Consider the following 27787-nt stretch of genomic DNA (forward strand, 5'->3'; position numbering starts at 1 on the left):
AAATTACTGATGCAGAAAACCGTTTTATTTGTATTTATCAACAGTCACAGTCCTCATACTGCCATACTTTGTGGCCAACATATTCAGGAAACACTATTGGTTTGTCATAGGTACACCAGTTCACAAGCACTGTCCTTTTCGTAAGAAAATTATATGCAGTACAGATATGAATTTCAAAAATAACTGCACCATTCCTTTGCTCATTTTGATTTTATTAGAAAAATTGTTAATACATGTTAATTTTGTACACCATTGAATTAAGTTTTGATTTTTCTTGACCAACAAGTTAAAAAAAAAAACCGTTGGACATTTAGTTATAATAGAATCTCTAAAAAAAATTGCCAAAAGATAACATACATTAACAAATTATATTTTAATGACCATTTTCACTTACAGAAATATTCACAGATATATGGTTCAGGTAGTGGTTAAAAGTCTCACAAAAATACTGATTACTCACATTTCCTTAGCAGAAAAGAGTAATGTAATATAAACAGTTATGATTAAGTCATCATATTTTCCTTAATGAGCTAATGTCATTATGTATTAATGGTAACCTAAAGAGCATTTTACGTATTTCAGGAGGTATACAAAACCCTGCTTCAGCAAGTCTGCAATTATGGGGAACCATGTAACATATACTCAATATGAGCTTTTATTTACATAATAGTATAACAAATCCCTTTTTTGCAAAATACTTTATACAGGACACCAAAGGCACTTCTGTTTAGTCATGTAGTTAAAGAATAATGAAGGGGAAGGTTTTAATCATCACATAAAGTTTCAAGTGAGGCTGTTCTTACTTCATGCCACATCTTTCAAACTGTGGAAGGCCTTCTGATTCCTTTAGGAGTAATATTCATGAAGTCTAATGCGACCAAAATTTCCAATATAAGTCCCATATGAAGTTTACAACAGCACAGTCACTTGTTATATTTTGCTTTTAGATGGGTATTATGAAAACGAAATTAGTTACTTCCATTGTCTAACATCTAAAATGTCTGTTGGTTATTTTGGTTATTTTGACCACAAAATTTTCCTTCTGTTGTTACCTTCAGCTGTTACTCAGAGTTGACTGTGAAAAGTTGTAAGGATTATGGCAAAAATGGAAAGGGGTAGACTGCTGTGTAAAGTGACTGGTGCAGAATTTAGCTGTATTTCACGACCATTGATAGGCTGAACAGGGCGATAATTGATTCCCAGTGGATTCAGATCAACTCCTCGCACTCGGTGAAATGCTTCCATCTGAAACAAATTGTATTAATGGGCATATGTATACAGTTAGTTTAATACCTACATGAAATAAACATCTCCTCTCATCCTGCATGGTAGATAAATGCACTTTTTCATTTCAATGACCAAGCACTTCAAAATGAAGGCCTGAGAGCATTTTTCATACAAAAATATGTAAACTGGCAGTAGTATTGTGTTACCACTGATGGCACAGAAAAGTTCACCATTTACATTAGTAACCTCTCCATTTCACACAACTGGTATTTAAAAATGGTTCATATGGCTCTGAGCACTATGGGACTTAACATCTGTGGTCATCAGTCCCCTAGAACTTAGAACTACTTAAACCTAACTAACCTAAGGACATCACACACATCCATGCCCGAGGCAGGATTCAAACCTGCGACCGTAGCAGTCGCGCGGTTCCGGACTGAGCGCCTAGAACCGCGAGACCATCGCGGCCAGCAACTGGTATTTATTTATCTATCAGTAGACAATAAAAATTGTACGGATGATGTCAGCACTTAAATGTACACAACAAAGACATATACATACATAAATGTACACAAGTTCTGACACATAAATAGATACATACATTATTTGCTTTACTATGTCACATCCTTCTAGAGCATTTAAATATTCTACAGAATATGCTGTAAAAAGCCTCTTAATCATAGATATTTACATATCATTTTAGCTAATCCGTGACAGTATAAAACATTTTTCTAACAGATACTTTTAAGGGTATTTCTAAAGGCATGTATTTCATTTTGGTCTTTGATCACTTGTGGAAGTTTGTTGTGTAATTTTATTCCTTTTGGGGTTTTTGTTTTAGGTTTCTTCCTGATACGTAACTTGGACTGGATCTGTTTTTATATTCTTGCATAGACCTGTTTATTGAATACTGGTTAGTGTCTTTCTTTAGGTCACTGTTTGTAAAATGTATTTATATGGAAGAATCAAAGTTCTCAAAGATTTAAACAACTCAGTGCAGTGAATTCTCTTGCTACTTCTTGTTATAATTCATACAGCCATTTTTGTAGCTTAAAGTTTGTTCTACAATCTACTCCTTTGTTCCCCCAGCAGGTTATGTCATAATATGCCATAATTAATTTCAGAATGGACATATGCAAAATGTGTTGTTCTAGTGCTTATTCACTTTCTGAGGACTGTAATACGATCAGTCCACTTTAACTGTGAGACAACATGCATCGCTAGAAATTCTGTTTTTGGTACATATTCTGTGAGCTCATCTTTCACCTTTATAGAGTTTCTGTTGGATTCTGCTCATGTAGAAAGTAACACTGCTGTTTTTTTCCTCATGTTGGGTTAATTTGTTCTTTTCTGTCCATCCACATACATGCATTAGGATTTCTTCAGCTTTGTCGTTTCACTGTGGTGAAAATAACTGATGAATACTATTAGGCCCAGCATTCTTTCTTGAGGGCCTCTAATATTCTACGTTATGAGGGTGATACATTGTATAATTGAATTTTGTGTGAGAGACCTCCACCCATTGCATTCTGTTTTTCATATATGAATGAAATTGCTTATTTGCACTTATTCAGTCAGTTCAAGTGACTGAAAAGCTGGCAATGTTACTTACAGCAGATATCTCAGATGTTTTGTGAAAAATATGGTTTTAATGTGAATTATAATACTGTCTTAATATTTGGACAACTACTGTGATCCTCGTTAAAACTATTAAAATGGAAAACAGTATAGTGATCCCTGTTGTGGATCTTGAACCTTGGATAACATATTTCTCCCTCTTTACTTAGATCTCTCTGTTGTTGGACAAAGCAGTATCCAATTTCAAAAGTGTCATATTTATTCTATGTCTGATGTGTTCCTGAGAATTTACTGTTAGCTTTTCATTAAACCATTTTGTCTGTTTGCTTATGAAAATATGTTACAGACATTATGCAAATAAAATACTCAAAACTTAGCCTATATTGTTCATTATAAAGATGCCCATCATATAACTAATAGTATGTAAAATTTACTTTTGCTACTACTGCAGCACTGAATTGTTTTGGTAAAACTCCTGCAAAATTCTGAATAACTAAAGGCAAAATTTGTTTCCAGTCTTCCATTGAAATGATAAATAATTGGTGCTATACCCACAGAGATAGAAATGCTAGCCAGTAAATACCTTCTGGAGGTATAGCTCACAGTGCTGCTGATAAAACACAAAAATGGACTCCAGAACTGCTAGATTTCAGAACAGCAGACTGTTTCTTCAGGCAGAGAAGAGCAGTTAGTTACGACTGGATGGACACTTGTCAGTCTCTGAACTGTCACATTTACATCTATATTCTGCATGACACCTATGGTCTGTGGCGGAGGATACTTTGTGTATCAGTGTCAATTCCCCATTTTCCTGTTCCAGTCACATATGGTTCACAGGCAAAACGATTGTCGGTGAGCCTCCATGTGGGCTTGAATCTCACTATCTTGATGGTCTTTTCATGAGATATACGTAGGAGGAAGGAATATCCTGGTTGACTCTTCTCGGAACATATGCTCTCAGAACTTTTAACCGTAGACAATACCATAATGCTGAATGCCTCTCTTGCAGTGTCTGCCACTGGGATTGACTGAACATCTCCATGCCACTTTTGCACTTATGAAATGAACCTGTAATGAAACATACTGCTGCTCTTATGATCTTCTCTATTTCCTCTATCTGGCCTACCTGATATGGATCCCATACTGATGAACAATATTCAAGTATTGGTAGAACGAATGTCTTGTAAGATACTTCCTTTGTTGATGGACTACATTTCCTAGGGTTTCTTCAAATGAATCTCAGTGTGGCATCTGCCTTACTTGCAGTTAATTTTATGATGTCATTCCTGTTCCATTTCAAATCATTCTATATGTGTATGTCTAAATATTGTTGTTCTGCTGAATAATTATACAATAAATGTCTTTCTGTCTGTGTATTTGCAGTGTGTTACATTTGTTTATGTTGCCACTCCCTAAACCAAGTGTCAGTCCTCTGCATGTTTTGCTGTACTTATCTACAATTTTCTAGTGTCGTGACTTCTCTGCATACAACAGTATCATCTGCAAATGCCACATGGAACTTCTGATATTATACTATATCATTTATACATATTGTAAAAAGTAATGGTCCTACAACACTCCTCTTGGGCAGACCTGAAGTTACTTTTACATTTGATGACTTCTCTCCATTCAGAATGACATGTTGTGTTCTGTTTGTTAGAAATTCTTTGATTCAGTCACACAATTGTCTGATATTCCATGAACTTGTATTTTGTTCAGTAGGCGGCAGTGTGGAACTGTACTAAATGCGTTCCACAAGTCAAGGAACACGGCATCTACTTGGGTGCCTGTATCTATTGCTTTCTGGATCTCTGTTAACCAATGCATTATCTTTGAACCCCCCCCCCCCCCCTCTCTCTCTCTCTCTTTCTGAATCCTTTCTTCACCTTTGCATCCCTTCCTTTTATGTCCCTCTTAGCCTGGATTTTGAATGATCTGGCCCTTGGTGTCTAACCTTTCCCAAACAATTCCTTGCTTACCCCCACACCCCCCTACCCTCCTTAAAGATGATACTGGTGTTCTGAAAGCTAGAAATACTGCGATCTATTTTTATGTGTTTCAATATTCAGTGCTGGAAATCACCATTCCTGATGTTAATTACTAGTGAACGTTTGTGTTTTTGAATTTAACAATTTTCTGAGTTGAATTTTCTTCTTCATGAATAACTGTGCTTAATTTGTGGTTGATTGACCTGGCATGAAATTGACAGCCTGTCACCATCATCATCATCGTCATCCCCACCACCATCACCATCTTGTGAGTATTCTACAGCTCACACTACTTCTTGCTTCCTATATTCCATTTCCTCTGATCATACCAGTCTCCTTCTTATAGTCCTCTGTCATCCATCCCATCCTGAACAACTCAACCTCAGCTACTTGTAGGTCTCCCACACTTCCTTCTTTCACTGGGGTCCACTCTCACACTTTCTTGTCCATCCTTTCTTGACATTCATATAATTTTTGATGCTTAATCTTTATGTTGTCTACTATTGATTTGTTGATACCTATAGTCTTTCTTATGTTAGTATTTTGTACACAGTACAGCTTGGAGATGTCATATCTTTACCTCAACAAGTCCATTTGGCACTTTTTATTGCTTATGTTTCTGCTCCGTGTGTAGCGATGTTTTCAACAACTGAACAATATCACTTGCTTGAACTGCGCTTCGGTTGTCGAAAGGCCCTCTTGCCCTGCCCTACTGTATTATTTATGTCATCTTCACTTCTACATTTACATTGACATTCATGCTCCACAAGACACTGGATGGTGCACTGTGAAGGGTACCTTGTACCACTACTAGACATTTCCTTTCCTGTTCCACTCACAATCAGAGCAATGGAAAAATGACTGTCCATATGCCTCCTCTTATCTTATCCTTGTGGTCATTATGCAAAATGTACATTGGCGGCAGTAGAACTGATCTGCAGTTGGCTTCAAATTCTGTTTATCTAAATTTTGTCCAACAGTATTTTCCAAAAATAACATTGTTTTCCCTCCAGGTACCCTCATCTGAGTTCATAAAGCATGTCCATAAAACTCATGTGTTGATCGAACCTACAGGTAAAAAGTCTAGCAACCTAGCTCTGAATTGCTTTACTTAATCTGGCCTGATGGCGATCCCAAACAGGTGAGAAGTACCCAACAATTGGTTGCATGAGTGAGCAGTACGCAGTGTCCTTTACATATGAAATGAATTTTCCTAAAATTCTCCCAATAAACTGAAGTCAACAATTTGCCTTCCCTACTACTGTCCTTTGTGCTCCTTCGGTTTCATACTGCTTTGCAGTGTTATGCCTATTTATTTAATTGATGTGACAGTGTCAAGCAGTGCACTGGTAGCGCTGCAGTCGAACATTATGGGGTTGTTTCCCCTACTCACCTGCATTAACTTACTTTTGCTACATTTAGATGTAGCTGTCATTCATCACACCAACTAGAAATTTTGTCTTAAGTTACCTTGTATCTTTCTACAGTCACTCAATGTCAATACCTTCCTGTACACCACAGCACCATCAGCAAACAGCCACCTGTCCATCAGATTATTTATATATATATAATAGAGGGAAACATTCCACGTGGGAAAAATATATCTAAAAAGAAAGATGATGAAACTTACCAAACAAAAGCGCTGGCAGGTCGATAGACACACAAACAAACACAAACATACACACAAAATTCTAGCTTTCGCAACCAATGGTTGCCTCGTCAGGAAAGAGGGAAGGATAAGGAAAGACAAAAGGATATGGGTTTTAAGGGAGAGGGTAAGGAGTCATTCCAATCCCGGGAGCGGAAAGACTTACCTTAGGGGGAAAAAAGGACAGGTATACACTCGCACACACACACATATCCATCCACACATACACAGACACAAGCAGACATTTGTAAAGGCAAAGAGTTTGGGCAGAGATGTCAGTCGGGGCGGATGTACAGAGGCAAAGATGAAGTTGAAAGACAGGTGGGGTATGAGCGGCGGCAAATTGAAATTAGAAATTAGCGGAGATTGAGGCCTGGCGGATAGCGAGAAGAAAGGATATGCTGAAGGGCAAGTTCCCATCTCCGGAGTTCTGACAGGTTGGTGTTAGTGGGAAGTATCCAGATAACCCGGACGGTGTAACACTGTGCCAAGATGTGCTGGCCGTGCACCAAGGCATGTTTAGCCACAGGGTGATCCTCATTACCAACAAACACTGTCTGCCTGTGTCCATTCATGCGAATGGACAGTTTGTTGCTGGTCATTCCCACATAGAACGCTTCACAGTGTAGGCAGGTCAGTTGGTAAATCACGTGGGTGCTTTCACACGTGGCTCTGCCTTTGATCGTGTACACCTTCCGGGTTACAGGACTGGAATAGGTGGTGGTGGGAGGGTGCATGGGACAGGTTTTACACCGGGGGCGGTTACAGGGGTAGGAGCCAGAGGGTAGGGAAGGTGGTTTGGGGATTTCATAGGGATGAACTAAGAGGTTGCGAAGGTTAGGTGGACGGCGGAAAGACACTCTTGGTGGAGTGGGGAGGATTTCATGAAGGATGGATCTCATTTCAGGGCAGGATTTGAGGAAGTCGTATCCCTGCTGGAGAGCCACATTCAGAATCTGATCCAGTCCCGGAAAGTATCCTGTCACAAGTGGGGCACTTTTGGGGTTCTTCTGTGGAAGGTTCCGGGTTTGAGGAGATGAGGATGTGGCTCTGGTTATTTGCTTCTGTACCAGGTCGGGAGGGTAGTTACGGGATGCAAAAGCTGTTTTTAGGTTGTTGGTGTAATGGTTCAAGGATTCCGGACTGGAGCAGATTCGTTTGCCACGAAGACCTAGGCTGTAGGGAAGGGACCGTTTGATGTGGAATGGGTGGCAGCTGTCATAATGGAGGTACTGTTGCTTGTTGGTGGGTTTAATGTGGACGGACGTGTGAAGCTGGCCATTGGACAGGTGGAGGTCAACGTCAAGGAAAGTGGCATGGGATTTGGAGTAGGACCAGGTGAATCTGATGGAACCAAAGGAGTTGAGGTTGGAGAGGAAATTCTGGAGTTCTTCTTCACTGTGAGTCCAGATCACGAAAATGTCATCAATAAATCTGTACCAAACTTCGGGTTGGCAGGCCTGGGTAACCAGGAAGGCTTCCTCTAAGCGACCCATGAATAGGTTGGCATACGAGGGGGCCATCCTGGTACCCATGGCTGTTCCCTTTAATTGTTGGTATGTCTGGCCTTCAAAAGTGAAGAAGTTGTGGGTCAGGATGAAGCTGGCTAAGGTAATGAGGAAAGAGGTTTTAGGTAGGGCGGCAGGTGATCGGCGTGAAAGGAAGTGCTCCATCGCAGCGAGGCCCTGGATATGCGGAATATTTGTGTATAAGGAAGTGGCATCAATGGTTACAAGGATGGTTTCCAGGGGTAACAGACTGGGTAGGGATTCCAGGCGTTTGAGAAAGTGGTTGGTGTCTTTGATGAAGGATGGGAGACTGCATGTAATGGGTTGAAGGTGTTGATCTACGTAGGCAGAGATGCGTTCGGTGGGGGCTTGGTAACCAGCTACAATGGGACGGCCGGGATGATTGGGTTTGTGAATTTTGGGAAGAAGGTAGAAGGTAGGGGTGCGGGGTGTTGGTGGGGTCAGGAGGTTGATGGAGTCGGGTGAAAGGTTTTGTAGGGGGCCTAAGGTTCTGAGGATTCCTTGAAGCTCCGCCTGGACATCAGGAATGGGATTGCCTTGGCAAACTTTGTAAGTAGTGTTGTCTGAAAGCTGACGCAGTCCCTCAGCCACATACTCCCGGCGATCAAGTACCACAGTTGTGGAACCCTTGTCCGCCGGAAGAATGACGATGGATCGGTCAGCCTTCAGATCACGGATAGCCTGGGCTTCAGCAGTGGTGATGTTGGGAGTAGGATTAAGGTTTTTTAAGAAGGATTGAGAGGCAAGGCTGGAAGTCAGAAATTCCTGGAAGGTTAGGAGAGGGTGATTTTGAGGAAGAGGAGGTGGGTCCCGCTGTGACGGAGGACGGAACTGTTCCAGGCATGGTTCAATTTGGATAGTGTCTTGGGGAGTTGGATCATTAGGAGTAGGATTAGGATCATTTTTCTTCGTGGCAAAGTGATATTTCCAGCAGAGAGTACGGGTGTAGGACAGTAAATCTTTGACGAGGGCTGTTTGGTTAAATCTGGGAGTGGGGCTGAAGGTGAGGCCTTTGGATAGGACAGAGGTTTCGGATTGGGAGAGAGGTTTGGAGGAAAGGTTAACAACTGAATTGGGGTGTTGTGGTTCCAGATTGCGTTGATTGGAATTTTGAGGTTTTGGAGGGAGTGGAGCTGGAAGTGGGAGATTGAGTAGATGGGAGAGACTGGGTTTGTGTGCAATGAGAGGAGGTTGAGGTTTGCTGGAAAGGTTGTGAAGGGTGAGTGAGTTGCCTTTCCGGAGGTGGGAAACCAGGAGATTGGATAGTTTTTTAAGGTGGAGGGTGGCATGCTGCTCTAATTTGCGGTTGGCCTGTAGGAGGATGCTCTGAACAACAGGTGTGGATGTGGGAGAGGAAAGATTGAGGATTTTTATAAAGGATAGGAGTTGATGGGCGTGTTGATTGGCTGAGTGGATGTGTAGGTGAAGGATTAGGTGGGTGAGGGCAATGGATTGTTTGGTTTGGAACTGGTATAGGGACTGATGGAAAGAAGGGTTGCAGCCAGAGATGGGAACTTTAAGTGTGAGGCCTTTGGGGGTGATGCCAAATGTCAGACAAGCCTGAGAAAATAAAATATGGGAGTGTAATCTGGCTAGGGCGAAGGCATGTTTGCGGAGGGAATGTAAATAAAACTTAATGGGGTCGTTGTGAAGGTGTTGTGAGGGTGACATGGTACTAGAAGGTGGAAAGTGGAACACGAGGCTGAAATGAAAATGAAAATAAATATGAAAAAATATATGGGGAGAGATAAAGGTAAAATTAGAAAGCAAATGGAGATCTGGTGTGAAAAAAGGCGAAAAAGGGTTGGTTAGGGCTGGGCTATGTTGATCCTGTGGTGAACTTGTGTAGGTAGATAATGATGTGCATAAAGGTTAGGTGGTTGTGTCGCCGCCAAAACACGTTAAAGGGTGGAGAAATTCGGGAAAATTTCGAAAAAACTACGTGAGGATGTATTAAAAGGAGTGGTTTGGTGGTGGCAGATTATGGAAATGAAGCTAACAATTGTTTGATGAAGAAATAATGACGTTAAAACCTGTGGGAAGCGGCTAAAAATGATCGGTGATGTGAGAAAAACGGAAATGGAAATAAAGCAAAAGATATTAAAACTGCCAAAAGGGTTGTTTAATAGCTAAAAGGAACTGTTTGTGGACTGGAAACGGTGGATTTTATAGCAGCAAAGCGGAAAAAAAAAAAAATTTTTTTGGTTATGGTTTCGAAGTGATTTACGTATTATTACGTATTATTGAGTGTATATCGACGGGATGAAATTGTATACTGGATTACGGTAAAAAAGGAGAAGGTGAATAGAAAGTGAAACTGCTGGCAAAAACAGAAAGAGGAAATAAGACGACAGAAAAGACTTCGAAATGTAACAGTGACAATAACAATAACGGTAACAATAACAAACGTGATTGTTGGCTTCAAATTAATGATATGAATATAATAGAGGGAAACATTCCACGTGGGAAAAATATATCTAAAAAGAAAGATGATGAAACTTACCAAACAAAAGCGCTGGCAGGTCGATAGACACACAAACAAACACAAACATACACACAAAATTCTAGCTTTCGCAACCAATGGTTGCCTCGTCAGGAAAGAGGGAAGGATAAGGAAAGACAAAAGGATATGGGTTTTAAGGGAGAGGGTAAGGAGTCATTCCAATCCCGGGAGCGGAAAGACTTACCTTAGGGGGAAAAAAGGACAGGTATACACTCGCACACACACACATATCCATCCACACATACACAGACACAAGCAGACATTTGTAAAGGCAAAGAGTTTGGGCAGAGATGTCAGTCGGGGCGGATGTACAGAGGCAAAGATGAAGTTGAAAGACAGGTGGGGTATGAGCGGCGGCAAATTGAAATTAGAAATTAGCGGAGATTGAGGCCTGGCGGATAGCGAGAAGAAAGGATATGCTGAAGGGCAAGTTCCCATCTCCGGAGTTCTGACAGGTTGGTGTTAGTGGGAAGTATCCAGATAACCCGGACGGTGTAACACTGTGCCAAGATGTGCTGGCCGTGCACCAAGGCATGTTTAGCCACAGGGTGATCCTCATTACCAACAAACACTGTCTGCCTGTGTCCATTCATGCGAATGGACAGTTTGTTGCTGGTCATTCCCACATAGAACGCTTCACAGTGTAGGCAGGTCAGTTGGTAAATCACGTGGGTGCTTTCACACGTGGCTCTGCCTTTGATCGTGTACACCTTCCGGGTTACAGGACTGGAATAGGTGGTGGTGGGAGGGTGCATGGGACAGGTTTTACACCGGGGGCGGTTACAGGGGTAGGAGCCAGAGGGTAGGGAAGGTGGTTTGGGGATTTCATAGGGATGAACTAAGAGGTTGCGAAGGTTAGGTGGACGGCGGAAAGACACTCTTGGTGGAGTGGGGAGGATTTCATGAAGGATGGATCTCATTTCAGGGCAGGATTTGAGGAAGTCGTATCCCTGCTGGAGAGCCACATTTAGAATCTGATCCAGTCCCGGAAAGTATCCTGTCACAAGTGGGGCACTTTTGGGGTTCTTCTGTGGAAGGTTCCGGGTTTGAGGAGATGAGGATGTGGCTCTGGTTATTTGCTTCTGTACCAGGTCGGGAGGGTAGTTACGGGATGCAAAAGCTGTTTTTAGGTTGTTGGTGTAATGGTTCAAGGATTCCGGACTGGAGCAGATTCGTTTGCCACGAAGACCTAGGCTGTAGGGAAGGGACCGTTTGATGTGGAATGGGTGGCAGCTGTCATAATGGAGGTACTGTTGCTTGTTGGTGGGTTTAATGTGGACGGACGTGTGAAGCTGGCCATTGGACAGGTGGAGGTCAACGTCAAGGAAAGTGGCATGGGATTTGGAGTAGGACCAGGTGAATCTGATGGAACCAAAGGAGTTGAGGTTGGAGAGGAAATTCTGGAGTTCTTCTTCACTGTGAGTCCAGATCACGAAAATGTCATCAATAAATCTGTACCAAACTTCGGGTTGGCAGGCCTGGGTAACCAGGAAGGCTTCCTCTAAGCGACCCATGAATAGGTTGGCATACGAGGGGGCCATCCTGGTACCCATGGCTGTTCCCTTTAATTGTTGGTATGTCTGGCCTTCAAAAGTGAAGAAGTTGTGGGTCAGGATGAGGCTGGCTAAGGTAATGAGGAAAGAGGTTTTAGGTAGGGCGGCAGGTGATCGGCGTGAAAGGAAGTGCTCCATCGCAGCGAGGCCCTGGATATGCGGAATATTTGTGTATAAGGAAGTGACATCAATGGTTACAAGGATGGTTTCCAGGGGTAACAGACTGGGTAGGGATTCCAGGCGTTTGAGAAAGTGGTTGGTGTCTTTGATGAAGGATGGGAGACTGCATGTAATGGGTTGAAGGTGTTGATCTACGTAGGCAGAGATGCGTTCGGTGGGGGCTTGGTAACCAGCTACAATGGGACGGCCGGGATGATTGGGTTTGTGAATTTTGGGAAGAAGGTAGAAGGTAGGGGTGCGGGGTGTTGGTGGGGTCAGGAGGTTGATGGAGTCGGGTGAAAGGTTTTGTAGGGGGCCTAAGGTTCTGAGCTGGTTACCAAGCCCCCACCGAACGCATCTCTGCCTACGTAGATCAACACCTTCAACCCATTACATGCAGTCTCCCATCCTTCATCAAAGACACCAACCACTTTCTCAAACGCCTGGAATCCCTACCCAGTCTGTTACCCCTGGAAACCATCCTTGTAACCATTGATGCCACTTCCTTATACACAAATATTCCGCATATCCAGGGCCTCGCTGCGATGGAGCACTTCCTTTCACGCCGATCACCTGCCGCCCTACCTAAAACCTCTTTCCTCATTACCTTAGCCAGCTTCATCCTGACCCACAACTTCTTCACTTTTGAAGGCCAGACATACCAACAATTAAAGGGAACAGCCATGGGTACCAGGATGGCCCCCTCGTATGCCAACCTATTCATGGGTCGCTTAGAGGAAGCCTTCCTGGTTACCCAGGCCTGCCAACCCGAAGTTTGGTACAGATTTATTGATGACATTTTCGTGATCTGGACTCACAGTGAAGAAGAACTCCAGAATTTCCTCTCCAACCTCAACTCCTTTGGTTCCATCAGATTCACCTGGTCCTACTCCAAATCCCATGCCACTTTCCTTGACGTTGACCTCCACCTGTCCAATGGCCAGCTTCACACGTCCGTCCACATTAAACCCACCAACAAGCAACAGTACCTCCATTATGACAGCTGCCACCCATTCCACATCAAACGGTCCCTTCCCTACAGCCTAGGTCTTCGTGGCAAACGAATCTGCTCCAGTCCGGAATCCTTGAACCATTACACCAACAACCTAAAAACAGCTTTTGCATCCCGTAACTACCCTCCCGACCTGGTACAGAAGCAAATAACCAGAGCCACATCCTCATCTCCTCAAACCCGGAACCTTCCACAGAAGAACCCCAAAAGTGCCCCACTTGTGACAGGATACTTTCCGGGACTGGATCAGATTCTGAATGTGGCTCTCCAGCAGGGATACGACTTCCTCAAATCCTGCCCTGAAATGAGATCCATCCTTCATGAAATCCTCCCCACTCCACCAAGAGTGTCTTTCCGCCGTCCACCTAACCTTCGCAACCTCTTAGTTCATCCCTATGAAATCCCCAAACCACCTTCCCTACCCTCTGGCTCCTACCCCTGTAACCGCCCCCGGTGTAAAACCTGTCCCATGCACCCTCCCACCACCACCTATTCCAGTCCTGTAACCCGGAAGGTGTACACGATCAAAGGCAGAGCCACGTGTGAAAGCACCCACGTGATTTACCAACTGACCTGCCTACACTGTGAAGCGTTCTATGTGGGAATGACCAGCAACAAACTGTCCATTCACATGAATGGACACAGGCAGACAGTGTTTGTTGGTAATGAGGATCACCCTGTGGCTAAACATGCCTTGGTGCACGGCCAGCACATCTTGGCACAGTGTTACACCGTCCGGGTTATCTGGATACTTCCCACTAACACCAACCTGTCAGAACTCCGGAGATGGGAACTTGCCCTTCAGCATATCCTTTCTTCTCGCTATCCGCCAGGCCTCAATCTCCGCTAATTTCTAATTTCAATTTGCCGCCGCTCATACCCCACCTGTCTTTCAACTTCATCTTTGCCTCTGTACATCCGCCCCGACTGACATCTCTGCCCAAACTCTTTGCCTTTACAAATGTCTGCTTGTGTCTGTGTATGTGTGGATGGATATGTGTGTGTGTGCGAGTGTATACCTGTCCTTTTTTCCCCCTAAGGTAAGTCTTTCCGCTCCCGGGATTGGAATGACTCCTTACCCTCTCCCTTAAAACCCATATCCTTTTGTCTTTCCTTCTCCTTCCCTCTTTCCTGACGAGGCAACCATTGGTTGCGAAAGCTAGAATTTTGTGTGTATGTTTGTGTTTGTTTGTGTGTCTATCGACCTGCCAGCGCTTTTGTTTGGTAAGTTTCATCATCTTTCTTTTTAGATAGATTATTTATATATACAGAGGAAAACTGTGGGCCTATCACACTTCCTTGTGGCACTCTCGATGATACCCTTGTGTCTGATGAACACTTACTGTCAATGACACAGTACTAGGTTCTACAGCTAAAGAAGTCTTTGAGTCATTCACGTATCAGGGAACCTATTCTGTATGCTTGTACCTTCATTAACCCTTTAACTGCACTGGAAGTGTTAAGGCGCGTGCCTTTGTACATGTCCCTGTGTGCTCTGAACGTGTTTATGCATGCCACCAGTCCTTGTACCTGGTACTATGAACGTGTCTACATGTAGACACTTTCAGGTACAAAGGCGAGCGCGTTAACGCATCCAGAGCAGTTAAAGGGTTAACAGTCTTCAGTGAGGCACTATGTCAAACACTTTCCAGAAACCTAGGAATAAGAGGTCTGTTGCTGTTCATCAATGGTTTGCAGGATATCTTCTGACAAAAAGACGAGATGAGTTTCACTCAAGTGATGCTTTCTAAATACATGCTGATTTGTGGACAGACCAATTCCGTTTCAAGAAAATTCATTATATTCGAACCGTGAATATACTGAAGAATTCTGTGGCAAAGCTGTGTTAAGGATATTGGTTTGTAATTTTGCAGTTCTGTTCTTTTACCCTTCTAATGTGCAGGAGTCATCTGCAATTTTTTCCGGTCACTTGGGACTCTGTGCTGGGTGAGTGATTCATGGTAAATACGAGCTAAGTAATGGGCTGATGCAGTAGAGGACTCTCTGAAAAACCGAATTTGGATTCCATCTGGACCTGGCAACTTATTTGTTTTCAACTCTCTCAGTTGCTTCTCTATGCCTGGAATGCTTATTTCTATGTCCTCCATACGGTGGTCTGTGTTATGACCAGACAACAGTATATTTGTACAGTCCTCCTGCATGAATCATTTCTTAAATGTGAAATTTACAACTTCACCTGTCCTTTGCTGTCTTCTATTGTCACACCAGACCAGTCAACAACTGACTGAATAGGAGCCATTGGCCCTCTTAGTGATTTTATGGAGGACCAGAATTTTCTAGGGTTCTCAGCAAGATCTTTTGCTATGGTAAGAAGGCAATTGCTGTATTGTTTATAAGCATTAATCTTTTCACAGATGCATGCATTTCTGTAGCAACACTGTTGATAAGTTTGGACCTGTTTGTAGCTACAGGGCTTAAATATTTCCATTGTATAGGGGCTGCTGAAAAAGTTGCCCAAGACAGTTTTCAGAAAACTGTATTCGGCAGTATTTCACAAGATTGGCATCCATAGCACCTGCAGTGAATCCACAGACATCCTAGTCTATACTCAGTAGGTCAACTTTTCCTCCAGTTATTATTGCATGATACAGGTATTTCCATGCTACTGACCTTGGACTTCCTTTGAGTGTTTTGAAAACTGTGATAGCAGAACTGGGCAGATGGTAAAAACAGACAGTAATTAACTTGAGTTCATCTAGACCTCTTGCATATGTCCAGGTAACTTCACAATCAAGACTCAGTTTCAAACTCAATACACACAATATTTTTGTCAACTGCAATGAATACTTGTCCTCCTATGGCTTCTAATCTATCTTCCTGATATACATTCCATGCCTCACTAAATATTTTAGAGCTTTCCACATCAGGCTTTGCCTAGTTCTCAGTTCTGGAACAATTTGAGCATGACAACCTTCACTTTTTCCATTTGATGATATTGTAATTCCCAAATCCTTAAAAGACTTACATCCCCTGGGCTCACTGGTTCCAGTCTTCATATATTCGGTTATTGTCAAGCTAACTGTGTGGTCCCATTTTTCTTTCAACTTCTGGAGCATGTACTCAGTGTCATTCTAGTCTCTTCCAATGATGACTCATTCATTAGCAAAGAAAAAAGTGTACACATTTTCTCTTCTAGGCTTTTTAACTGCTTCCTCCACATAAATTTTAAATAGCATCCTTGGTATTGCCCTTTTGTAACATGAAACTCTGATGACACTGAATTTCCTACACTTACAGCACTCACACAGTTGACATATACCTGTTTAACTGCTTTGAGGTAAGGATTTGACACACCACTATTCTTCACACTTGTCCACAGATTGTTTTGCAGTATTGTATCGCAGGCATTTTACACATTCACAGAGACTAAATTGGTCTCTGGCAATTCTCTTCTCTATCAGATTATGTAAAGTGAGTATTCCATCAATACATGAGTGTCCTGGTCTTAAACCATTCTCTTCTTCAGATATTATAGCCTCCATCTGTATTCTTTCTTTTAAAATTTTCCCATTTAGTCGTGCTAGTGATAGCATCACATTTAGGCTCCAGTAATTTCTACCATCCTGCTCAATCTTATAGAATGAAGTAATAACAGACTTTTCTCATTCCTTGGGTACCTAGTACCCTTCCAAATGCTACTAGCAGTTCTTCTCAAAGGTGTTAGATGCAATTCAGGTTGGAGTTTTGAGCATTATATTACAGAAATACATCTGATTTTCTTTGTATGATGATGTCAGGGTCCTTTGTGGACAGAGTTTAAGGGATACACATAGCCACTTGAGTGCCATACCATCTGCTCTCTGGTGAATGTCTCTCCACTGATCCACAAACCAATAATCACACTGCACCTCCCTAAGCAATGTGTATTAGTGTCTCACAGATCTTGCTGTTAATTGCTTTTCAGGGTGCAGAGTGTTGCATCAAGAAACTTAAGGAGTTAATACAATGAAACAGCATTTTCAGAATGGGAAATAATCACTACAGGTGTGCCACAGGGATCGATATCAGGTCCAATCTTGTTCTTGTCAGATACTTAAAGAATCATGCATTGTATATTCAAGCAGAAATAATTTTCTTTGCTGCTCATGCAAGCATTATTATCAAGCATAATGATACTTGAAAATCTAAATAATTGCTTGAAAATTAGCAGGTTCTCTGAAAATGGTCTGTTTCTGAGAAAAGACGGCAGAGGCAATTCAGTACTGTATGAGGTCAGCACATCATTAGAAATAATACATGAGGGTAATGCAGTAGAGGAAACAAATAAAATAACCTAAGCTGGAAGTCACTATTACAGGTTGTCATAAATGTCTCTGCAACTTTTGTGTTATAGATAATATCACAGTGTGTTTGTTGTGCAGGAGCACAGAATGAGGTTAATATGTGGTGCCCACCATGGAACTTCTGGTAGATAGTACTTTTAAAGAGTTGAGCATACTGACAACAGCATCACAGTCAATTCACTCCCTAATTAAGTTTGTTGTGAACAACTATCACTCACAGTCCGAAAACAACATTCATAACTACAATACTAGAAAGAGAAATTATTACACCATCCATCACTCAGTTTTAGGATGCCACAGAGAGAAGTGAGGTATTCACCCTTGAAAACCAATGACCACCTACACAGTGATGTAAAGAATTTAATGGATGATAAAACTAACTCCACAAACTTAAATTATATCCACTTGACAACCGCTTCTACTCTATAGAGGAATCTTAATATTTAGTAGTTTTTCATTTTATTTATTTATTTATTTTTAAGTGGGAGAGAGAATTATAGGCATGACAATGTTTGTTCCTTTGATCAGATTACAGGATATAAAATCTTTCTAATACTCAGATCTATGGCTTAAGAGAAAAATAATGTTACTGAGAACTGTCCTATCACATTTCCATGGATCTCTTTGTCACTGATCTTTCTACCTGAGCCACAGCAGAAGTCCTCTGCAACAATTGTCCAGGATTTCTGAAGATTAGTTTGCGTAGTATGCCTAATAGATTTAGTTAATTTCTTAAGCCTGCCAGAGAAGTATTTGTTACCTGTGCTTCTCTGATATTTTTGCACTTCACTGTAGTTCACATCTAAAAAATCACTCCTACAGAATGCTCAAACTTGTGAGTCTCAACAATCATAACTCATCTGAACTCATTCAGTTGTTTCTATTGAATAATTGTGGCAGAAGACATGTTCTTAATCTTGACACTTAGAGGGGTTGCACAATAATATGAAAACACTGTAAGAAATGCATGCTTGAACATAAATGCAGATGCTAGCCAACCCAGCATATGGTGTCATCATATTTGACCACGAATGGCATCTGTGAAGTGCCATCAATACGTTTCAAATGTCAGTCATGGTGTCAATGTAGTTGTGAGTGCATTATGTTGGAGCTAAATGAATTTGAACATGGACATATTGTTGATGCTTGTATGGAGAGTGCCCTCATAATCAAGGCAGCTGAAGTATGTGGTGCTTCAAGAGGCACCATATCACAGATTTATGCTGCATACAGTGAAAGCAAGAAATAATTATCCGCAAAGTCACAATGAATAAGAAAGTGTTTGTTGAGTTATCATGACAGAGGGGCATTAATGAGGACATTGATGAAAACATTGCACCTGTGAACCCTTTGCGTACCAAAACAACACAAAGGGAGGTCCATAACATGGGAATTGAGGGGTGACCTGGAATTCCAAAACCACTTGGCAGTGATGCAAATGCCTGTAACAAGAGAACAGTGTGCTGAAGCAATAAAATGTGGACTTTGGAGCAATGGAAGAAAGTCATTTGGTTGGAGAAGTCTTGCTGCAAACTGTTCCAACAGCTGGCTGAGTTTGCATCCCAAGGGTGAAACATGGTGCGGGAATGTTTACGATTGGGGCTGCTGTATCATGGCATTCCATTGTGCCCCTGCTTACTCCACAAGGTCATGTTACTGCCAAGGATTATGTGAACATTTTGGTTGATTGGGTCAATCCATTGGCACAATATTTGTTTCCCAATGGTGATGCAAAGTTCCGAGATGACAAGGCCACTGTTCACACCGCTCGCATCATCAAGGGCTGGTTTTCTAAGCACAATGATGAAGTGCTGCATCTCCCCTGACTGCATCAGTCACCAGTCTTTGTGGTCTGCTTTGGAGAGAAGGGCGCTTGAATGCTATCAGCCTCCATTACAATTACCTGAACTTGCCATCATATTGCAGGAAGAATGGTATAATATTCACTTGAAAACCATACAGAACCAGTATTTATCCATTTAAGATGACTGGAAGCTTTTTGAATGCAAACAGTTTTCCTAAACCATATTAGGTCTGCTAAAGTGTTGTGTTTTTGGTGTTTCAATATTTTTGTACATCCCTGATAACCATCAGGTGCATAGCCTGGCATCACACAGAAGTTAATCATTGCTGGAGACTTTTTGCCACATAACATATACCAAGTTTTACACAACTCTTTTTCTTCAGAGGTTAAAAAGATAAAATAAAAATATAGCTCAGTACTAATGAAATAACAAAATGAAGAGCAAATCGCAGCATTCTGGCCAGGATATCACAAATTTTAAGCATTTTCTCTGCTAAGCCCTTTCTTCTATATATTCGCGTATGTGGGCCATTATTTCAATAATTTTCAGTGACAAAAAATAACCTTACATACAATGAAAGTTTGAGTCAAAACTATACATGAACTGGTAATTATTTCCCACTTCCTGTGATGCTGCATCAAGCTAAAAAAAAAAAAAAAAAAAAAAAAAAAAAAAAAAAAAAAAAAAAAAAAAAAAAAAAAAATCTACATCTATACTCTGCAAACCGCTGTGAAATATTTGTCACAGTGTATGTCCCATTGTACCAGTTATTAGGATTTTTCCATTTTTATTTGCGTGTGGAGCATGGGAAGAATGATTGTTTGGATGCCTCCATTTGTGTTGTAGTTAATCTAATTTTGTCCTCATGATCCTTATGGGAGCAATACATAGGGGGTTTGCAGAATGTTCCTAGAGGCATCATTTAAAGCTGGTTCTTGCAACTTTTGTAAGTAGGCTTTTTCAAGATAGATCTTCAAGAGTATGACAGTTTAGTTTCTTCAGCATATCGGTGACAGTCTCACGTGGGTCAGACAAACCTGTCATCATTTGTGCTACACTTCTCCATATATGTTCAAAATCATCTATTAATCCTATCTGGTACAGGTCCCACGCACTTGAGGAATATTCTAGGATGGATTGTGTGAGTGATTTGTAAGCAATCTCCTTTGTAGACTGATTGCATTTTCCCAGTGTTCTTCCAATAAACCAAAGTCTGCAAGTTGCTTTACCAATAACTAAACCTAAATGATCATTCAATTTAACATCCTCACAAAGTATTTTTTCCCATATATCTGTATGAGTTGACCGATTCTAAGTGTGACTCATTGATAGTGTAGTCATAGGATAGAACATTTTTTGTTTTGTGAAGTTGACAGTTTTATATATCTGAATATTTAAAGTTAGTTGCCAATTTTTGCATCAATTTGAACTCTTGTCAAGGTCTGACTGAATATTTATGCAGCTTCTTTCAGACATTTCAAGTTAGCTACAACGTAAGATTGAATCTACATCTGCACTTCACAAGCCACCCTATAGTTCTGTCTTCATGGTCTTTTTGTGATATATCTGTAAGAGGCAGCAATACATATTGATTGACTTGGAACATACCTGTCTAAGATATATTGTAAAATATTCTTGAACTTTGTTCATCTATACTCAAGATTTTCAGTTTTAGAGATAAAGGTTTCATGTTGACCTCCAAGGTAATCTGAAATCTGTTCAGTGTCTCATTCCCTAAGCAGAAATGATGCCATAATAGCCTGATAACTGAAATCAGAATGTAACTTATTGAACTTGTGGAGTGCATGTGCATGTTACACATATCCCATTACCCTAGTAGCCACTTCCTGTGTATAATTCACACCTGACCTGTTAAGAAGGACTGTACAATTGTCCACAGTTTAGCAGAGGGTAGTAAAATCACACCCATCATCATCATGGGATCATCTAAACCTCTAGTTTAATTCTTTCATCATGATTCCTAGCCAGAGGACCACAATCAGTTCTGGGAACAATGCTGCAAAACACTAGCTTGGCTTCCACCCCACACATGCGGCTAGCTGTCATTATCAAGGAAGCCAGTTACTTCTACAAACTGAGGACGGCCTCTGAACCCAGGTGGCAGGCATTATTCATGTCAACACGACCTATAATTTGCATGTTTGTGCATCCAGTGCACTCAACTGCTGCTGTCAGAGCCTCCTCCACATCTTGGATGAGACCTGATGGCAAGCAAATTAGTAGACACTGGCCTTTCTTCCTGACCTGCTTGCTATTTCCCTAAGTCACTTCATCACCTGCCTAACACTGGAGCTCTGAAGGACCAGCAAACCCAGCTTCTGCACTTGTCCAGACATTTCAGGAAGATCACCTCCAGGCCCAACAAATGGACTTTCAGCCAACTTGTTTTTAATGTGTAAGGGGACAGCTGCATGAACAGTGCCCACTTTCGTCTTCTGCTCAGAGTTTTTGACACAGGAGCTGCCCACTATTAACATTCAGTGAATGTGGACTGGCCAGGTTGAACAATTGGAAGGCACTGTGCTGTCAGAGGATCCTAGGAAGTGCTGTAGGTATCAGATATGACAAAGTTTTTGTCTCAGGTGCTTCAGTACCAGTATAGCATGTGTACAAGTATGAAATGCGGATTTCAGACAACAGATGTCACACCAATATATTTTGGGCCATACAGATTTGATACTGCATCATTTTGTTGTGTCATCAACAAGTGTCTGACACACATGATTGATAAATTGGAAAAGTGTGTGCAAAGGTTGTGTTGTGTTGTGATGTGTTCAATGTGTCAAAATTTATACCGAACAAAGAGCATTTGTGGACAGCATTAATTTTTTGTTTTCATTTGAGGAAAACTGTTGCTGAATAATACTTATGGTGAACATGCTTCATCACAAGATATGTGTGAACTATGGATTCGGCATTTCAAAAATTGTGACTTCAATGTTGTAGACAAGAAACGTGGAAAACCACCAGAAAAATATGAATATGAGGAATTGGAAACATTGGTGAACAAAGATGATTTGCAGACATAAAAGCAACTCACTGAGCTATTGGGCACAAGCCAACAAGCTGTTTGCAATCAGCTATGAGAGACTGGGAAGATTCAGAAGTTTCCAGAATGAGATTTTCACTCTGCAGCGGAGTGTGCGCTGATATGAATATCTGCTGATATGAATATCTGCAGATTCAGAAGGCTGGTAGATGGGTACCACATGAATCAAATGATAGGCAAATGGAAAAGTGCAAAAACACATGAAATTTTGCTTGCTAATAACAAAAGGAAGTCATTTTAGCATTGTATAGTTACAGGGGAACAAAAGTTGATTTATATTGAGAATTCCAAGCAGAAAAAATCATGGATAGACCCAGGCACACCATCCACATTAACTGCAAGACTGAATTGCTTTGACAGAATACAATGCCCTGTGTTTGGTGGGACCAGAGAGGTGTGGTCCATTATGAGAGTGCGTGGAACTAAGAGAATTAGCAGATGCATTATCTGCACGTGGTAATAGGCTCCAGTTGTAACCTTCCATGAATCTGGACATGTGCATTAGTGGCACGGAAGGTGTTACTCAGAGTATTCTTTCTCCTTGTTATTATTTATGGTGTACCTACTATTACAGTTGACATTTGTGGCCAGCAGCTGGCTTCAGGTTTTAATATTGGAGATTTCTGTACATTTTCCAATGACAAAATTTTCATAACACAGTAATTAAAAAAAGCAGTATTTTTTGCCAGTCAAATTTCTTTTATGCTAGCTGTTTGTGAAAAGCATTCTTTTTTACTGACTGCTTTGTATTCTTGAAATGGAATGGACCAAACAAGTGTCAAGGATTCTAATCCAGACACATACCAAGTAAAGCTGTATGTAAATTCCTTAAAATCTGCTGTATCATAATAAGGTACGTTAGCAGTCATTTATTTCAGAGTAAATATGCATATTACTTTATATGTGTGATTTTCAGTTTGTATAAATAGTGCCTTTATTCACAAAAATTCTAATTTGATTTGATTACAACTGGCTACAGTTGGTGAGTGAATGTATTCACAAAATGGTTAAACAAATGATTTAACTCCTACTTCTGATGAGGTGAAATTGTCTTCTACATTAGGGTCTACTGTGTCACTTGAACAATTCCGTCCTGTATCATCGACAGCACCTTGTCACCCAGAACCCCAGGTGATGGGCAACATCCCATGACCTGGAATTCTGGACAACTTTTCCAAACTCTCCCCATTCCAATCTTCATCTGTCCTTTACAATCATCCCTCTTCCTCTCCCCCCAACCCTTCTGCCAGAAAAAGGAGACACTTGCTCTGAAAGGTTGCACATTTCTTTAACCTTTATGTGTCTTTTCTCCTGCCGCTGCTTCATGAGTAGGTTTTTTTGTCTATCCAATTTTATTATTTTAATGATATGAATATAATAGAGGGAAACATTCCACGTGGGAAAAATATATCTAAAAACAAAGATGATGAGACTTACCAAACAAAAGCGCTGGCAGGTCGATAGACACACAAACAAACACAAACATATACATTATTTCATTGATATATTGTCAAGAAATTAGAAATTCTAGTTCCAGTTCCATGTATTATTGCTATTGTATTGTGTAGTACGTCAACATGAATGTGCCGCAGTTCCAAACATGTATGCTTGGGGTGCTACTGGAGAGATGTAGCTTCATCATGAAACAGGGGCTTAAATATCTGCAGCTGTATGATTTGTCAGGCATAGTAGAAATTTTGTTTATGGCCAGTGCACAGAGGTACAAAAAAAATTCAGAGAACAATGTTAGATAACTGAATATCATTACTTTCACATAATTTAAATGATTTAAGCAGTCCATACTAGGAAAGTTCTCAGGAGGCAGGAATGTTATGTGTTTGATATTTAATTGGCATTCGGAATGACATATCATGTCAATCATAGGTGCTGCAAGCTACCTCACCACCCAGTCCACCTGGCTGCAGCAATAGCTGAGCACGAGCTGTGGACAGTTGCCAGCATGCAGTGCCAGTACAGAACTGGTAAAAAGTGCCCTCTGCCACAAAAAATTGTTAAGATGCACTCTCATGCACAAAATTGTTGGAAATCAATTTGCATGAAATATTTAAAAATTATATATACAAAGCTTACTTGTAAGTGGACCTATTAATGAAAACCATATAAAAATATGTACAGTTGTTCCTGAGATTGGCTAGATCATACAGACAGAACTGCGCCAATGAACTTCAATTATGAGAAAGGAGATAGATATGTCAACAGTCCATTGTCTCATAAAGACTGTTTCTGATGACAATCTCTGTTTGTCTCACTAACTGCATATATTCATTATTAGCAAAGATGGTAATACTGGTGTAGCTGAGTGCCCTAAAACAACACCATCATTTCATCGTTCAGAAGATCATGCAGCAGGACCATACACATAACAGCTGCGTTTTGTTCAATGCAAGACACAAGTTGAGGACAGCTTGACTTTCGCTGTAGCTATTTATCTCAGATGTATTAAAATGTTTTGAAGTTCTGTTGTATAGTACATGTTGATGTTTTACTGCTTTATGATGGATCATAACTAACTTATGTAATACTGCCATGATAGGAGATGGCTGTAACAGTAATATGAATAAAAACTGAATAAAAATTGTAATTTGTTTTGCCATTAGACAATATGCCAGTGTTTACTTCTATCTTTCATTTCTCAGGTTTTCTTTCTTTCTTTCTTTTCTTCTTCTTCTTCTTCTTTTTATGGACAACTCCAAATTCCATGCACAAAAATCCTGAAATTCAGTGGTAAAGCAATGTTACAAAAAGACGACATCTATTATGGGAGTGTGAGATAATGTATTGTCCACCCACATCTTTTCCTACAGTTCCCTTCTCATCTTTGTTATGTATATACTTCACCATTTTCAACCAATGTGGTCATGCACAGATTCACAATTGTGGCCGCTCCTACTGCTTTGAATGCTCTTCTACGTGCCACACGTCCACCACAGCATAGTTATAATATTCTCGTAATAACTAATTACTATTTCACCTCTGAATGCTCCCACCACTCCTGACACATTGCTCCTGTCAGAATTTTATGTGCATGTGCGCTGATAACTTGTGCATAATCATATATCCTCATGTCACAAAACTATCCAATTGCCATCAGCCAGTTTCTTCTGCCCTTTTGACTCCCCAAACTCATGCACTGTTATCCACTACCCTTACAACCACAAAATACTTACACTCTTCCATTTCTCACATCATTTCCTTGTTTCCTTAGCACCATCCCTATTGATCCCTGTTCCATCTATCTGCACCGGCTCAGAAAAGTATCACTTTCCCTGGCCAAAACCTATTCACCCAGTCTGTTCCTTAAATGCTGCCTAAGCCATGAATCCCCGCCCCGCCTCACACACACACACACACACACACACACACACACACACACACACACACACCAGTCTAACCACAAAAATTGCCTTTTCTGGATCATACCCCTCCTTTGACAACAACCTGCACCTTTTCAGATTGTGTCAGTCCCTATCCCTTACAAACCTGCTACTGTAGAAACACATCTCCATGGCACAGGCATCCCAGAACTACATCTGCTTCCTCCACACAAGATACTGTTACTGTGCAGTCCTTACCATATACACCACATGTCCAAAATTGAAATTCTTGCACTCCAGCACCTGGAAGAACACTTCAGACAACATCACCATAAATTGTTCAAATTGTTGACATCCTACTCCCATCCTGATGTATGACTATCCATCAACACCTATCCTACCCACAGTGGACTCCCCGTCAAACTCTCATAACACCCAGATCCAGCCTAGCTGACCTTTCCAATTTATTACATCCTCCAGAACTCCCTCCTAATGCTCCACAAAGTCTAGAACCCAAACAAACCCAAAACACCGTTGTTAACCTTTCCACCAAAACCTCAATCACACCCAAGTTTCAGTCCTATCCACAAGACCACCTTCAGTGCCACACCCAAGTTTAACCATGCTGGACTTCTCAAAGACCTACTCTCCTTCTCACAGTCCCTGCAATGAAAATACTTCTTTGCCACAAATCGCTCCAACCACAGCCATCATAATCTCAACATTGTACCTTGCCTCTCCTAGTTCATGCCACTATCCAACCATAACACCCCCCCCCCCCCCCCCACCTTACTCCCACCTAACCATACCTAGTCACCTTCCAGGAATTCCTGAATTCCTTTACCTCCAATTTGGCTGCCTGACTCTTCCACCTACAACCTCTGATATAGTGACCCGATCCCAGAAGTCCGTCACAGCCTCCAATCGCTACTGAAATCCTTAGGCCCTTCCCAGAACCCCTCCTCTGAGTCCATCTCCCTCCACACCCCAAAGACACTCAGCACACACACCTTCTGCATGCTCCCAAAAATCAACAGACCTAACAATACAGGATGCCCCATTGTAGATTGCTATTGTGCTCTCACTGAAAGAATTTTCACTGTTGTTGACCGACATCTCCAACCAAACTACCCCCTCCAATGTTCTTCAGACTCCAGACTCACTACCTCATTCCTCATACACCTTACCAATTACTTCCTGACACAAACCACTTCTCCATTGAAAGGAATGTGCACAAACAAATCAGCGGCACACATGTGGCGACCCACATGGCACCCTCCTCTGCCAACCTATTTATGGGGCATCTAGAGGAAACTTTCCTAGCCTCCCAAAAATCCACACTCATAGTCTGATTCAGCTTCATTGATATCTTTATGATATGGACTCAGGATCAAGACACCATATCCCCATTGCTTCTCAACCTCAGCATCTTCTCTCCCATCCGATTTACCTGGTCTTTCTGAATCCAACAATCCACCTTCCTGGAGGTTGACCCCTGCCTCTCTGATGACTCCATCCATTTCTCTGGCCACATTAAAATCACTGACCACCAACTATACCTGCATTTTGACAGTTGCCATCCCTTCCACAGCAAAAATTCCCTCCCATACAGCTTGGCCACCCATAGACAATGTATCTGCAGTGACTAGAATCTATTTTTGCGATGGGATGAAAAAGCTAGTGGGTCGCTGGACCAAGTTTATATTCCTGAAAGGAGTAAGGGATGTCTTTATGAAACAAAAATTTTTCTAGCTTTTTTACCAGACTTATCAAATCACTGTCATATAAACATAAGAAAAATTTTTGTTTTGTAAAGACCGAGCAGGATAGTAGAGACACGTCGTGTGTGAAGAGTTACGAAATGGTCCTGTCTGCAGCAAGACAAGTATCCACAAGTACAGCGGAATGATATCAGAAGCACCACAGAGTGTCAACACAGCAATCATTGTTGTGGCTTTCCTTAACACGACAGCAGGGAGAGGTAGGCTGAAAGTGGGGCCCTCAACAACACCCAACACAGGACTGATAGCACGTCGTCCTTTCATAAAAGTGATGGTTCTGAGTATAGCATCACGA

General features: G+C 41.4%; 1 protein-coding gene across 1 annotated transcript in view; it reads right to left on the reverse strand.

Moving 5' to 3' along the window:
- Positions 1 to 288: 288 nt before the first annotated feature.
- LOC126467365 (putative carbonic anhydrase 3) overlaps positions 289 to 27787 on the reverse strand; it is a 506280-nt gene continuing 478781 nt past the window's right edge. The window contains exon 7 of the mRNA XM_050096456.1: positions 289 to 1245. Within this exon, the coding sequence (XP_049952413.1) occupies positions 1066 to 1245 (180 nt within the window). The 3' untranslated portion in view covers positions 289 to 1065. The remainder of the gene's footprint in view (positions 1246 to 27787) is intronic.

The sequence above is a fragment of the Schistocerca serialis genome, chromosome 1 (assembly GCF_023864345.2).
Source record: "Schistocerca serialis cubense isolate TAMUIC-IGC-003099 chromosome 1, iqSchSeri2.2, whole genome shotgun sequence".
NCBI classification, from domain to species: Eukaryota; Metazoa; Arthropoda; class Insecta; order Orthoptera; family Acrididae; genus Schistocerca; species Schistocerca serialis.